This window comes from Megascapheus bottae, chromosome 10 (assembly GCF_031878675.1).
Source record: "Megascapheus bottae isolate mThoBot1 chromosome 10, mThoBot2.hap1, whole genome shotgun sequence".
Classification (NCBI taxonomy): Eukaryota; Metazoa; Chordata; class Mammalia; order Rodentia; family Geomyidae; genus Megascapheus; species Megascapheus bottae.
The window spans coordinates 36,166,831-36,179,753 of record NC_143518.1 but is presented as its reverse complement, the minus strand read 5'-3'; the positions used below and the strand labels follow the sequence as shown (position 1 = coordinate 36,179,753).

The following is a 12,923-nucleotide window of genomic DNA, read 5'->3' as shown; positions in this document are numbered from 1 at the left end:
CAAGAGGTAGTCAGAGTTCTCCAGAAATCATAAACTCTAGAAACAGAAACAGAACAGTAAGGGAATATCCTGACTATTCTGAAGGATGTAACGGAAGAATATGTTCTCACTGTCTTCATCGTTATTATTCTTATCATGAATTCTTGGTTATATAGAATTTTCTACATCTTTTTTCTTTGAAGTCCTCAGTAATGGAGACATGGTCTCTACCATGAGAGAAAAGAAACCTGTCCTCAAGAAGACAAGAATATGCAAACTTTAAGAATTAGCATAGAGAGGCACAGTCACCAGCACAGGAAGGGGGCTGGCCCAGGTATTATGAGACTGTCACCCAAATTCCCCATCTAGGACCAAACATGAGCCTCAAAGGATTGCATGACCCTGTAAAACATTAGTGTTTCATATCCTAGGCTGACACTGGTCTTCTACCCCTAACTCTCATGATATTTGGGATAGCTCAGTTGCACCCCTATAATTAAAGGGCTCAATTAAATATTTTCTAAAGATCTTCATATGTTGACATCTCTAATATTCTGGAATTCTAAAACTTAGAAACTTATTCCCTAAAGTTAAGTTTCAAGAAAACGAACTCAGATCCCTTTCCAAGACTACCAAACAGAACTCTTCCTGCTGACATTCAATCATAAAGAACAGCAAACACTAGGGACCTAGCACTCTTGAGCCAAGAGCAAGTGCAAACACCCCTGGCCTCTCTAGGCCATCTTCTGTCTTAGCCTCAGGGATAAGAGCTGCATTAGTCACAGACGCATTAAGAGTCTGTGGGTCTGACATTTCCCTAGGCATCTTCACCAAAACTTGAGAAGAAAAGACAAGATCATCTGGAAGTCTAAGAAGTGTGTGTGTGTGTGTGTGTGTGTGTGTGTGCGCGCGCGCGCGCGCGCGCGTGTGCGCGCACATATTGGGGAGGGGGAGGAAAGGAATATAAGGGAGAGTTAGTGAAAAGGAAACTAAGTTGCTTTATAGGCTGCTTGTTGAGTGGGCAAGAGTCTGAGATTTAGAGGATTCAGTGACAGGGGGGATTTCTTCTCATGTCTGCTGGAAGATGCTTTTCTAGGGAGAACGTCTTGCAAATTGTTGCTGGACAGATCCCTGGAGTAAGAGGGACTAGGTACATTCCTGTGTCAGGAAAATGGTGAGGGTAACTAGTTACCCACTGGGGAAATACCCCTGGGCCCATTATTGTTGGTGGAAGGGGGACACGAGTTTTTTTTGGGGGGGGGAGATCCCCAGTTGCCTAAGGAGAAGGCGGGGCTGGGAGATCTCGGGCTAGCAGACACACCCTTGCCCGGGCCTGCAGTGGCCGCTCGCGCCAGCTGGCCCACCGCCCTGCCCAAATGCCTCCCTTCACCCCAAGCCTAAAGAGGGGTGCGCGCGGGGTCCCGCGGCTGAGCCAGCTCCCTCCCTGAGCTCCACCCCGAGCCGGCGCTGGCGGAGCTCCCGGGGGAGAAGACGGACGGCACCACGAACGCGCGGAGGGGGTGTGGGAGGCGGGGGGGAGTGGGGAATGCGGCAGCCTGTCCCCCCCGCGACCAGCCCAGCCCCCCGTCACCCCCCCTCCGCCTCCAACCGAATGGTTTGCTCCGAGCGCCCTATTTAATCCCCGCGACTGCAGCAGCTCCGGCTCCCTCCCGGTCCCCGCCTCGGCCCCGGGCTCGGAAGCGGCTCGGGGGGCGCCCTTTTGGACAGCGACCGCGTCTCCCCCCGCCCCCCTCCCGTCTCCCCAGCCCCAACCCCTGGAGACCCAGGGTCGCCAGCGCCCAGCCAGGGAGCCGGCCGGGAAGCGCGATGGGGGCTCCCTCCGCCCTGCCCCTGCTCCTGCTCCTCGCCAGCCGCTGGGCGCCCGGCGGGGCCAACCTCTCCCAGGACGGTGAGTGCCGGCGGGCGGGCGGGGCGGCGCCGGGGCGGCGGGGCGGGCGCGGGGGCGAGCGGGGGCTTTGTTTGGAACGGGGGGAATCGAGTCTCCAGCCGCTGTAAACCCCTGGTGTCTGTCTCCTGAGGACCGTGGGGTGTGCCGGGGTGTGCACCCTCCGGTGTGCACCGTCGGGTGTGCGCGCGCTTGCGCGTGCGTCTGTGTGTGTGTGTGTGTGTGTGTGTGTGTGTGTGCGCGCGCGCGCGCGCACCCGCGGTCTGGATCTCACCGGGTTGATGTCTATTATGAACAGTCGCCGGGGTTCGGATGTGTTGATGTCCCTATGTGAGTGCGTGCGTGCGTGCGTGCCCGTGTGCATGTGCGTGTGTGTGTGTGTGTGCGCGCGTCTGTGTTGGTGTCTGGCTCGCCGTTTCCGTGTCAGTGTGTGTGTGTGTGTGTGTGTGTGTGTGTGTGTGTGTGTGTGTGTGTGTGTCGGGTGTGCTGGGGGCGGAGTGAGATGTGTGGTTGTTCCAGTCAGGGCGTGTGTCGGCTGTGTGTGTGTGTCTGTCTGTCTGTCTGTCTGTAGGGGTTGGGTAGCCAGCACGGTCCCCTAAACTGCTGTATGCAAACATTTCTGCTCCCCCGCCCGCCCGTCCTCCACCCGCGCGCGGCGGAGCCCCGAGTGGGCAGGGAGGGGAGCTTGGGTGAGGCTGTTGAGGGGGGCGTGGGCAAAGAAGGGTTCCTCCTTGGAGCAAAACAACAACACAGGGCGGAGGGGGGGGGTCCAGTTTAGCTGTACCCCCTATAGGTGGCAGAGTCTAAGAGAAACCCAGACGGGCGAGGGAGGGGTTCAGGTTGGGCAGAAAGAAAGATTGAGATATGTGAGGAGGGGGACACGCAGGCAACCTCGAGCTTTCCGAGGCTGAACATTCATTTCTCCAGATTTGGGGTGGGGTAGCACACCTTAACCCCCTTGGCTCCCAGTCTGCAACTCAGCCCTGCGTGGGATCGTATGGGCAGGGGCGGGGAGTGGGGAGCAGGGAGGCGGGGCGGGGTGAGGGGACTTGGGGAGGCGCCCCTCCCGCCCCAGGCCAGGCTATGTAGGTCAGCGCTGAGGAGGCACCTTCGCCTTCTCTAAGGCTGCCCGCCGGCAGTAGGGTGGCATATGGGGCGACTGTAGGGGAGACCAGGAAGGGAGCCCTAGCTCGGAGCTGCAGGTCCCCAAAGGAAGGAAGGCTGTCTGCGAAGGGACTGAAGGAATGCATCCTCCTCCAAGTCCTCCCCACTCCCTCCTCCTCCTTCGGAGGTGGGCTGGGTGGGGGAGGGGACGCAGAAACAGGACCTCAGCGGAGCAAAAAAGAAAAAAAAAGAGGGAAGTGGGGAGAGCTAGAAGGAGTGAGGTTGCTATGCCCGGCCAGATGCCAACAACAACAACAAAAAAACCCAGAAAGGACCGCAGGGGAGGAGAAAGGGGAGGCGGCTCCTGGGCGAGGGACCCAGTGGCCAGCAGGGCTGGGCACCGGGCAGGGCGGGGTGGAGAGGGAGGGCTTGGAACAGAGGAGGATGATGTAGAGCGTTTCGATGGAGGAAAGCAGGCAAGAAGCCAGGGTACTGGGAGAATTAGAGCTCCACCTTGCCTGACCTCCTCCCCAGGCCCTCTCTCTACCTTGATAAAGGAACTTCCCTCCTGGGGTCCCTAAGGGGGCCCCCCGGGGATCCCCTTGTTACAGTTGGCTGGAAGACTCCTTCCACTCTGGACTCATCACACTCCCAAAGGGGATTTTCTGCTCATCATCACCACAGAGACAGGGGCCCCTCCTCTCCCCTGTATGGAATCCCCTTCCCCAGAGGAACTTGCTGATGACCCCACTCTCAGAGGTGAGCCAGTCCCAGGGGAAGAGCCGAGTGCCAAGCCAAGACTGGCTGCTGGGTGCCTCAATAATAACCCTCCCAGGAGGCCCTGGCAGTCAGCCTTAGCCCCTAGGCTTCCCATCCTGTCAGCTGAGTTGAAGAGTCAAGTGTCACCCAAACTACAACTGTTCAGCAAGGAAAACTAATGGCATCAGGGTGAGACCTCAGAAGAGGAAAAACGATGTCACCCCAGCAAGCTTCCAGCTCTCTCCTATGCTAGGATGTCAACATGAGAGGCTACAGTAAATCTGTGTCCTAATCAAGTCTTCCTTCCCTGGTGGCCCTGGTCTTTCTTGGTGCTCAACTCCAGTCAGGCTGAGAGGAGAGAGAAAGAGAACTGCTCTGCTCTCTTGTGTAGAACACACCTTGAGGGAAAGAGTAGAAGGCCATCACTTCTAAATGGGGAATATAAGACACTTGGTAAGGAAGAAGGAGATGGGAGTTAGAGTTCCCTTTACAAAGAATCATTCTCCCATGGAGCCTCTTATCCACAGAGTGGACATCAGTCTACTGTGCAGTGGCTCCGAATGGACTGACATAGAAGATATAACACCACAAGGGCTTTTATGTCAAATGTGTTTTGTTCTTGATTTCTGGATCAGAAAAGGCCAGCTTTGGACGTAGGCACATAGATTTAGTGTTCAGGAAGGGCATTCTGAGGGTGTATTCCTACCAGGATCATGCACAAGTGTGCCTCTTACCCCTGAGCTGGACTGTGGCCCGTGGGCAGGGAGCTAGGTAGTGCTTCTTTCATTGGTAATGTTTGTGATGCGAAGGTTGAAAGACCAATGACCCTAATACACCGATGCTTGAATAGTCCTAGGTATTGGGGTAAGGCACCCCTTTCCACGTAGAAAAGGAAAAACAAGCTCCGTGTACTGCTACAGTTTCTAGCTCCCCTGAGGACAGCATGCATTTGTTTTTTTAAGCTTCATAAGGCTGAATGAGGATTGAGAAGCTGGAAAAGGGCAAACCATTGCTATCTGAACCTGGCCTTCAGTGCTGTGGCTACAAGCCCTGAAATCTGCCACCTGTCCACCCTTTTATTTCTCCACGGGAACTGGCAGAAGTTAGCAACGCTGTCTTCGAAGGATAAAAGGCCTAAGAACTTAGTTCAGCCTGTGGTCATCCCTCTGATGAGCAGCTTGACATGTGACATTATGACCACCCTCTTTTGTGCTCTTCCATCAAGTTATTTCTAGCACTCTGGGATTTGACCCACTGGAGAAACAGATAGATGGATAGTCTTAGTTTGCTTCAGACTAGGTTACAGCCATCTAACCTTGCACCTTCTTTTTTACTATCCCCTACATGGTATCTGTTCCTTCCCAATGACCTTCTGTCCACTGCTATCCATTCTGCAGCCCCTTGGCTAGATGCCCAGTATAGAGATCATGCCCAATGTGCCAGAGAAGTTGAGCAGGCATTCTCTACAGTGCTGCCATGGAAGTGTCTGGCAGATCCACCACCTCCCGTTTCTGTTCCTTGGTACAGCTTTAACTGTTCTATTCACCCTGTTCCTGTTCTCTTCCTAGTTTGCAGCTATAACTCTTGGAAAGGATATGTTCTCCCTTAAGATTGTGCACATTCTGGCACAAGGAAGTCGAGACACAAATTTTTACAAGAAAGAGCCGTGGGAATAGTAGAGTTTAGTTATTTCCATGAAGAACCAGTTTGTCTGATGTGGGGCCCAATCTAAAGGCATGTCAAATGCCTACGCAGGGGCTGGGAGTTTGGCCTAGTGGCAAAGTGCTTGCCTAGCATGCACAAAGACATGGGTTCGATTCCTCGGTACCACAAACATAGAAAAAAAAAGCAGAAGTGGTGCTGAGGCTCAAGTGGTAGAGCTCTAGCCTTGATAAAGCCCAAGGACAATGCTCAGGACCTGAGTTCGAGTCCCACGACTGACAAAAAAAGGCCCAGTCAGCAGTTATGCCAAATGTTCCTTATTAAACTCCCCTTTCCACCCCTCATCCCTGCCCCTGGATCTGGGAGCATTGTTGGTTTTAATTATTTCCTTTGAACTCCTTTATCATATAAGTAAAATAGATCCCAGGAGAATTCTCTTATTCTTCCTATAATCCTTCCCTATAATCCTTCAGCTTCAACCTAAATTCTCCTGCACAGTCCAAAAATCCTGCATCTTAGATGAGTTGAATGAGCCATCTCACTGCCCTTAGGCTTTCTCTCTGTCCAACTGAGGAAGAAAGAAAGCCTAAATCTCATTTCAAGAGTGTCTTGCTAGAGATATTCAGGATTCACTTGGAGTGGATGACTCACAGTTCTGCAGCCATCAAATTCCACAGATGGCATCTTTTTGATGTTCTGGTCACTTTGAAATGGCAGAGTGGGTAGTTGTGCCATTGTTCTGTAAATCCTTAGATTTGATTTTAGTACTCGTTGCTATTACTACACTTTCTCGTATAGTCCAAATAACATGTAAGATGGGATAAAATTTTATTTTTTTCTTAGGTCACAAGTTGAGAAATCTTCACAGTTGTCACCAGAGAAATGAAATTCTTGGGGCTATGCATCATCACGTTCTTTACTCTCTTCTATCCTAGTGAAACTCTATTGGTTTAACAATACTTTTTGTCATTTAATTCTTTTTGGGGGGGGAGGGTATGGGGCTTGAATTTGCCCTGGGTGCTATCCCTGACGTCTTCAGCTCAAGGTTACCACCCTACCCCTGGACCTGGCATTGTCTCTGAGCTCTTCAACTCAAGGCAACTACCCTACCCTTTTTTTTTTTTGCCAGTCCTGGGCTTGGGCTCAGGGGCTGAGCACTGTCCTTGGACTTTCTCAAGGCTAGAGCTCTACCACTTGAGCCTCAGCACCACTTCTGGCTTTTTTCTATGTATGTGGTACCGAGGAATTAAACCCGGGTCTTCGTGCATGCTAGGCAAGCACTCTACCCCTAGGTCAAACTTCCGGCCCCCTACCCTACCCTTGAGCCAAGCCCCACTTCCCTTTTTCTAGAAATTAATTGGAGATAAAAGTCTCAGGTTCTTTTGTGCCGGGCTGGCTTTGAGCCCTGATCCTCAGATCTCAGCCTCCTGAGTAACTAGGATTACAGATGTGAGCCACCATGCCCAAATTGTCATTTAATTCTCAGTAATAAAACCTTGTCTAAGGATGGCTAATGTGGGTTCCAGATTCTTCCTGTTGCAAGATTCTTCCTGTGGCCTGGCCAGCCACTACTGGCCACTGAATTAAAAACCCCAGGGTACTAGAAAATTTGAATAGATAATGTATCTAGAGATACATTATGTATCTATAATATATCTATTATCATCTATTATCTCTCTATCTATTATCTATCTATCTATCTATCTATCTATCTATCTATCTATCTATCTGCAACTCCCAGCCTTATACCTTCTTCCTTTACTTTTGATGTTAAGTTTCCTGTTTAGCAGCGGGCTATGAGCCAATATACTAGAACACTGTTTCCTGTACAGGGTCATGTCCTAGAGGTTCACCCATAAGCTCTGAGGATAGCAACCCCATGGGAACGCTTATAAAACAGAGTGGGAAGGAGAGAGAAAGTTGGGAGAAGGGTGAGAAGGAGAGAGAGAAGAAAGGTAGGAGAGAGAAGGAAGGGAAAAAAAGAAAGAGGGAGGGAGAGATAGAAGATCACAAAAATACTTTGGGTGGGGGAGCCACTAAGAAAAGATTCAAGTCTCTAAGAAGAAAGACAATTTAAGGATAGTTTGTCATTACAAAAGAGAAAAGAACAAGACTATCGGACCTATGACTGCTTGTAGGATCAGTGGTAATGCTGGGTCTTTTCAATGCTCAGAAATCTTGTAACTATGCAAGTACAAACCCAATCCGGTTTTCTTATACCTGACAAGGAAATTCACTTGGTCTATCACTGAAAACCCAAGCTCTCAAGAGTTGTAAATGCATGAAGCTGTTGAGTTTTTGCACAGGAGAGGCTGTGAAACGTTACGTATTCATTGAAGCAGCAAGTAATGAAGAAAGAATCATGTTGGGAAAGAATCATTTTCCTAAGCATGAAAGATAGTGATAGAATTACCCAACTAATGTAAAGGGCTTGAAGGCCTGAGGATAATACCCTTCTGAGGTATCATCTCTACCTCTTCCCGAGGTATGGCCAAGTATGGGTTATTTATTACAAGTTTTGGTGTACCAGAGAACCTATCTAGTGATAAAACACATTTTGGCTTCTAGAGATCTAGTATGCCTAAGATGGGGCCCAGGCTCTTCATGTTGTTTCCTCTAACAGCAGATAAGGGTACTTTTATTCTTAATAAGTTGTACCAGGTAAAAACCTTCTCCACTTAGTGATGGAGCTAGTTTAGAAACCTGGGTATAACAATTGTAGAGACACAAACAAACCCTGGTGGTGCTCGTCAGTTTTTAGCACAATCTTTTGGGCATGTATCTGACCAGTTAGGCAGAGTCTCTCAGGAGGTCTGCAGTGATGACTGTGACATGATCACACCTTGTGCATTGCTTTAAGCTTGGTGTTCATGAGAGCTGGCTGCTTGAACCTATGATTCCACTTCCTCTGCTCTTTGTTAGGACTACCTGTGCTTTGAGCTCTCCATGGTGCTAGTCCCTGACAGGGACGCTCCAGGCTCTTCTTGTTGCTCTCCATGGTCCTGCTTCACCTCCAAGCTTCATAATCTCTTTACTCTCTACAGTGCAGCCCTCAGAACAGGGCTGAAAATTCCCTCCCCTGATGCATAGCATGCAAGCACACGCATGCGCACACATGGTCTCTAATCTACTACAAGGGAAAACACACCCTGAGATATAAATCTGATGAGTCCTCATGGCTTTATAATCCATGGTAGGAAGGTGACAGAAGAACAATTCTTGGAGGATGTGGGGGGGGGAGGGGTGAAAGAAGTGCATCTAGAGATGCTAAAGAAATTGGGATCTACAGTGGCCTTGAATGGCCTCATGTTTTACTATGTCTGGCTTCACAGACAGAAAAAATGAGCTACACATAGTCCTGTAGTAGATTGAGATGTGTACAGATTGTTCATACATGATATGCCACAGATGTAGAATGTAAGCTGATTCCTATGCAGTTCATAAACATGCAACCTCAATAGCACTCTGGCTTGACAGCGCATTTAACTTCTGTCATGGTGCACCTTTTCCTTTTGCTTTCAACCTTAGCAAGTACAAAGACAACATATAATAATGGGTAACCTGAATAGATAAACAGGAATCCAATATTTGTGAGACATAGAAAACCAATAGTAGAACCCAGATCATTTCCTCACCTTTATAGATAACTTAGGCAGAACCAAATTCTCTTGAATATAACTTGCCCATTCCAGAGACCAGGTCCTTAGCATATCTCAGTAGACGCATCTTATTTTTCAGTTACTACTTTTACTCTGCTCCTAACACTCTGCTAATAATACGGATGACATCTAGTATGGTAAAGCTCGAAGAACATTCGTTCTTAGTCTAGTCAGTCTTAGACCAACCAGCCTGCTCCTCACATCATACCAGACTCCACAAACTCTTTTCCTTAAAGTGCAAAGTACCTCATGTCAATTCCTGAATAACAGTTCATTTAATAGCTACACTTATGTATGACCTAGAGCAGTGTAGGTGGAAGGCAGGCTTCCCTAACAAGTTTCTCTTTCATTTCCTCATTTGAAACAAGGAGAAGCTTCATTCCTCAAGGACAGGTAAATGAGGGTGATTTATCTCTCTGAGCAAACCTTCTGCAAGATTGAATTGGGGTTAGAGGGACAGCTGGTGTATCTCCCATCTTCTCATCTTGCTAAGCCCCCTGTCCTGGTGAAGAGCAGACATTTTTCAGGAAGAGTACAAACATCCCGGCTGTTTTCAATGCCTCTAGCATCACACTCTGTGAATTTTCACCTGTGGGGTTTTTTTAAACCATATATTCTCTCTCCACTTTTTGCTCCAGGAAAATAAGAAAAGTTGCATATATATTTTTAAAGCAAAACTTCGTATTCTCTCATGATTTATTTCCCTTCATCTAGCTAGACTTACATTAATTGTATATTGATTGCTAATTATAAGCCCATTTTAGCTTATTTACTTCTAGCTTAGGGTTAAGAAGGTTAGATGCATCACTTTGCCTGGGGGAAAAGGAAAAAAAAAGAAAATACTGTCTTGGCCATTCATCTCTAAGCTAGTGTTAGTTGGGTCTTCTCTTTCTTCATATGGTACTGAATTTGGCAAAGTAGACTGAGAAATCAGGCTCTCCAGTAGGGAGTTCATTAGCATATGCAGGTCCTTTCTTTTCTTTTTTTTTTGCCAGTCCTGGGCTTGAGCTCAGGGCCTGAGCACTGTCCTTGGACTTTCTCAAGGCTAGAGCTCTACCACTTGAGCCTCAGCACCACTTCTGGCTTTTTTCTATGTATGTGGTACCAAGGAATCGAACCCGGGTCTTCATGCATGCTAGGCAAGCACTTTAACCACTAGGCCAAACTCCCGGCCCCTATGCAGGTCCTTTCTGCAGAGACTTATTGGTCATCTTCTATCCCCTGACTCTCTGCTTCCAGTTCTGATTCAAGAACCCATCCAAATACTTAGAGAGGATAAAAAAGGTCCTGAAAATGAACTAGATTATTACGTCTCTGACTTAAATACTCGTTACTTCTTACTAGACTTAATAAGTACATCAATGACAGGTAACCAGATTTCTTGTGTTCAGTTTTAAAGCGCTTGGGACTGAGTTCCTCCATGATTATAAAATAAGGGGCCAGTTTTACCATCTGTTCCAAACCATTTGTCATCCAGAAAATGCAGGGAATTATAGTGGGACAGTAGCATTCACAAGTTCTAACTTGCTCTTGTACTTTATAAGGATGAAATCTTTTCAAACACATTGTATATTTTGCCTTCAATCTCTATCCTATAATCTCACCCAAATATAAAATAATACAGCATTGCTAATCCCCAAGCTTCCCATATTTTCCTTTATCCTCAGCTGCTGCAGTATGCCAGCTCTTTTCTGGTTTCCAAGCCTTGGAGTCCAATGTCAGTGACAGATGGACTGAGCCTCAGCCCTGGGGAGGAGAGAATTCTGGCCCTCTCCTGGGGGAGCTTGAGCAGAAGAAAGAGTCTAAATTCTGCTTTGGGGAGAACCTCTTAGTTTATACCATATGGTTTTCTGGAAGTAAGAGGGTTCTGATTAACATGGGCATGTGAAAAGAACTCTGGATCTGGGTCATAATAAAGCTGTGCGTTTATGTTGGAAGAAATAAAAGCAGGGCTATGAATAATGAAAATCATAGTTGTGTGTGTGTGTGTGTGTGTGTGTGTGTGATGAAGGGCACATGGTGAAGGAGAGAAGAAGGGTAACCAGGTTGGAATATGCATGCATCTTTGGGAACAGAAACGAGTGTGTACCCACATCAAAGATGAGACATTCAATGAAGGCTTAAGAAGAGAGGAAGAGATCTTTCTGTCAAAACAGTATTATTTGCCATTTGGGGGATTGTGAGATCTGTAGTCTTGGAAGAAGGTGTCTGTTTCATGGGAGAGTTAAATTCCCAAGAAGGTACAAAGTAAGACTAATGTGAATAATGTTGCCACTCTTTTAAAACACAGATTTTTTTTTCTAAAGCAAGAAGAATGAAGGGGAGAGACTAAAATCTCAGTGAGGCTTGAGGGAATCAGGAAAACTACGGTCGTGTGGGTGTTCAGAGCAGAACATATTCTTCTTCATGTAATGCTCTTCAGCATTGCCCTGAACCTGTCATCCACACCTTGATTCTGATCATCCAGTGAAGGGAAACAGTAAAAACAAGTCAGGAAAATCAGATCCAGCCTGTCTTCTAACAAATTAAACTTTCTCACAGCAATGTAATCCCACCACACCAAGCCATCAACCAGAAAGATCTAAAGTACAGCAAAAAGAGCAAAGGAGATGAGATGAAGCCCATTTAGAATGGGAAACCGTCCATACATTCAATCTGGTACTCACATGCTGAGATGAGGACAAGTTAGCAAAAAGCAAGGTGCAGGGACCTGGGCAGAGATCTTGCAGCCTTGGAAAATCTGTTCTTTATTTCTCCCTGAATTTCTGAGCTGTTCTTCCCCGATTGCCAGTTAGCTCTTACCCTTCCAATGAGCTTAATTAATTTCACATCTAACTCTGTTAGGTTTACTTTTCCAAGTACTTTCTTCAGATGGGATCTTTTCCCCAATGGTTATAGTGGGAATGTTCTTAAAGCGGCAAGATTAACGTTAAGGGTATAAAATCCTCCCAATTTAGTTTAAGAGGACAACTAAGTATTCAGACAAAGCCTATCCTCCACTGATACTCTGTTGTAGTAAAATGCAGAGCCCAAGGCAGACCTGCTCTGATCTCTGAAGTACCTGATCATAGTGAAAAGAGAATGTGAAGATGGGGTGAACAGATAATCCCAAAATGTCTCAAGGTCATTATCATCCCAGTAAGAGTTAGTATGTGCGCAGAACTTGTTCATCAAAAGGTGTCACTTAATCAGCCCTTTGGATTGTGCCTCCTCCACCCTCGCAGCTTTTAATACAGAACACTAGATGTTTGTGGAGAGCACATAGCCCTGTCCCAGAAGGAAAGAGCTGAGGCAAGGAAGGAACTACTTGGGGTCAGATCCCCTCTGTTTTGTGTTTCAGCTGCAGTTTTCCTTGCCACAACTCAGTATTGGCTACAGAGGGGCTTGTTTTGGTTGGGGGCCAGCCCAGGGCTCCCTCCCAGTGCTAATGCACTGAGAACACTGACTCAATAGCAAATCAAAGCAACAGCTGTCCCCACCTCCTTCTCTGCCACCCACTTCCTAGTCTCTGCTCCTCAGAATCTTAAGGCAGTCTCTGAACCCCCCTCTCCCTCCTTCCCTGGCCTACCACAAGCCCACTTCTGCCTTCGGAGATTTTTTTTTTCTTTCTAGCTCAAGAATAAGACAGAATCTTTGTTATTTCTCTCATCTCATTTAGACCCTGTCTCCTACTTCAAAATCAGGTTAGCATTCCCAGGGCTCTTTAGGGGGTATGCTCCAGGAGGAACACTCATGAGCATACATGTACCCATGCATGCACGCACACACATGTGCGCTCACACAAGTGTATGTGCACACACACACGCACAGGCACATAGATCCTGTCCTCACAGTCATTCATTTTAGCCCATAAG

The 12,923-nt window shown here is 47.7% G+C and overlaps 1 protein-coding gene across 2 annotated transcripts in view; it reads left to right on the top strand.

Annotated features, from left to right (window-relative positions):
• Positions 1-1,643: 1,643 nt before the first annotated feature.
• Cadm3 (cell adhesion molecule 3) overlaps positions 1,644-12,923 on the top strand; it is a 32,870-nt gene continuing 21,590 nt past the window's right edge. Inside the window, exon 1 of one of the 2 annotated variants that reach the window (XM_090340683.1) lies at positions 1,644-1,888. In XM_090340683.1, coding sequence (XP_090196809.1) covers positions 1,807-1,888 — 82 coding nt within the window. In that variant the 5' untranslated portion in view covers positions 1,644-1,806. The remainder of the gene's footprint in view (positions 1,889-12,923) is intronic. The other variant, XM_090340684.1, reaches the window with a different exon arrangement.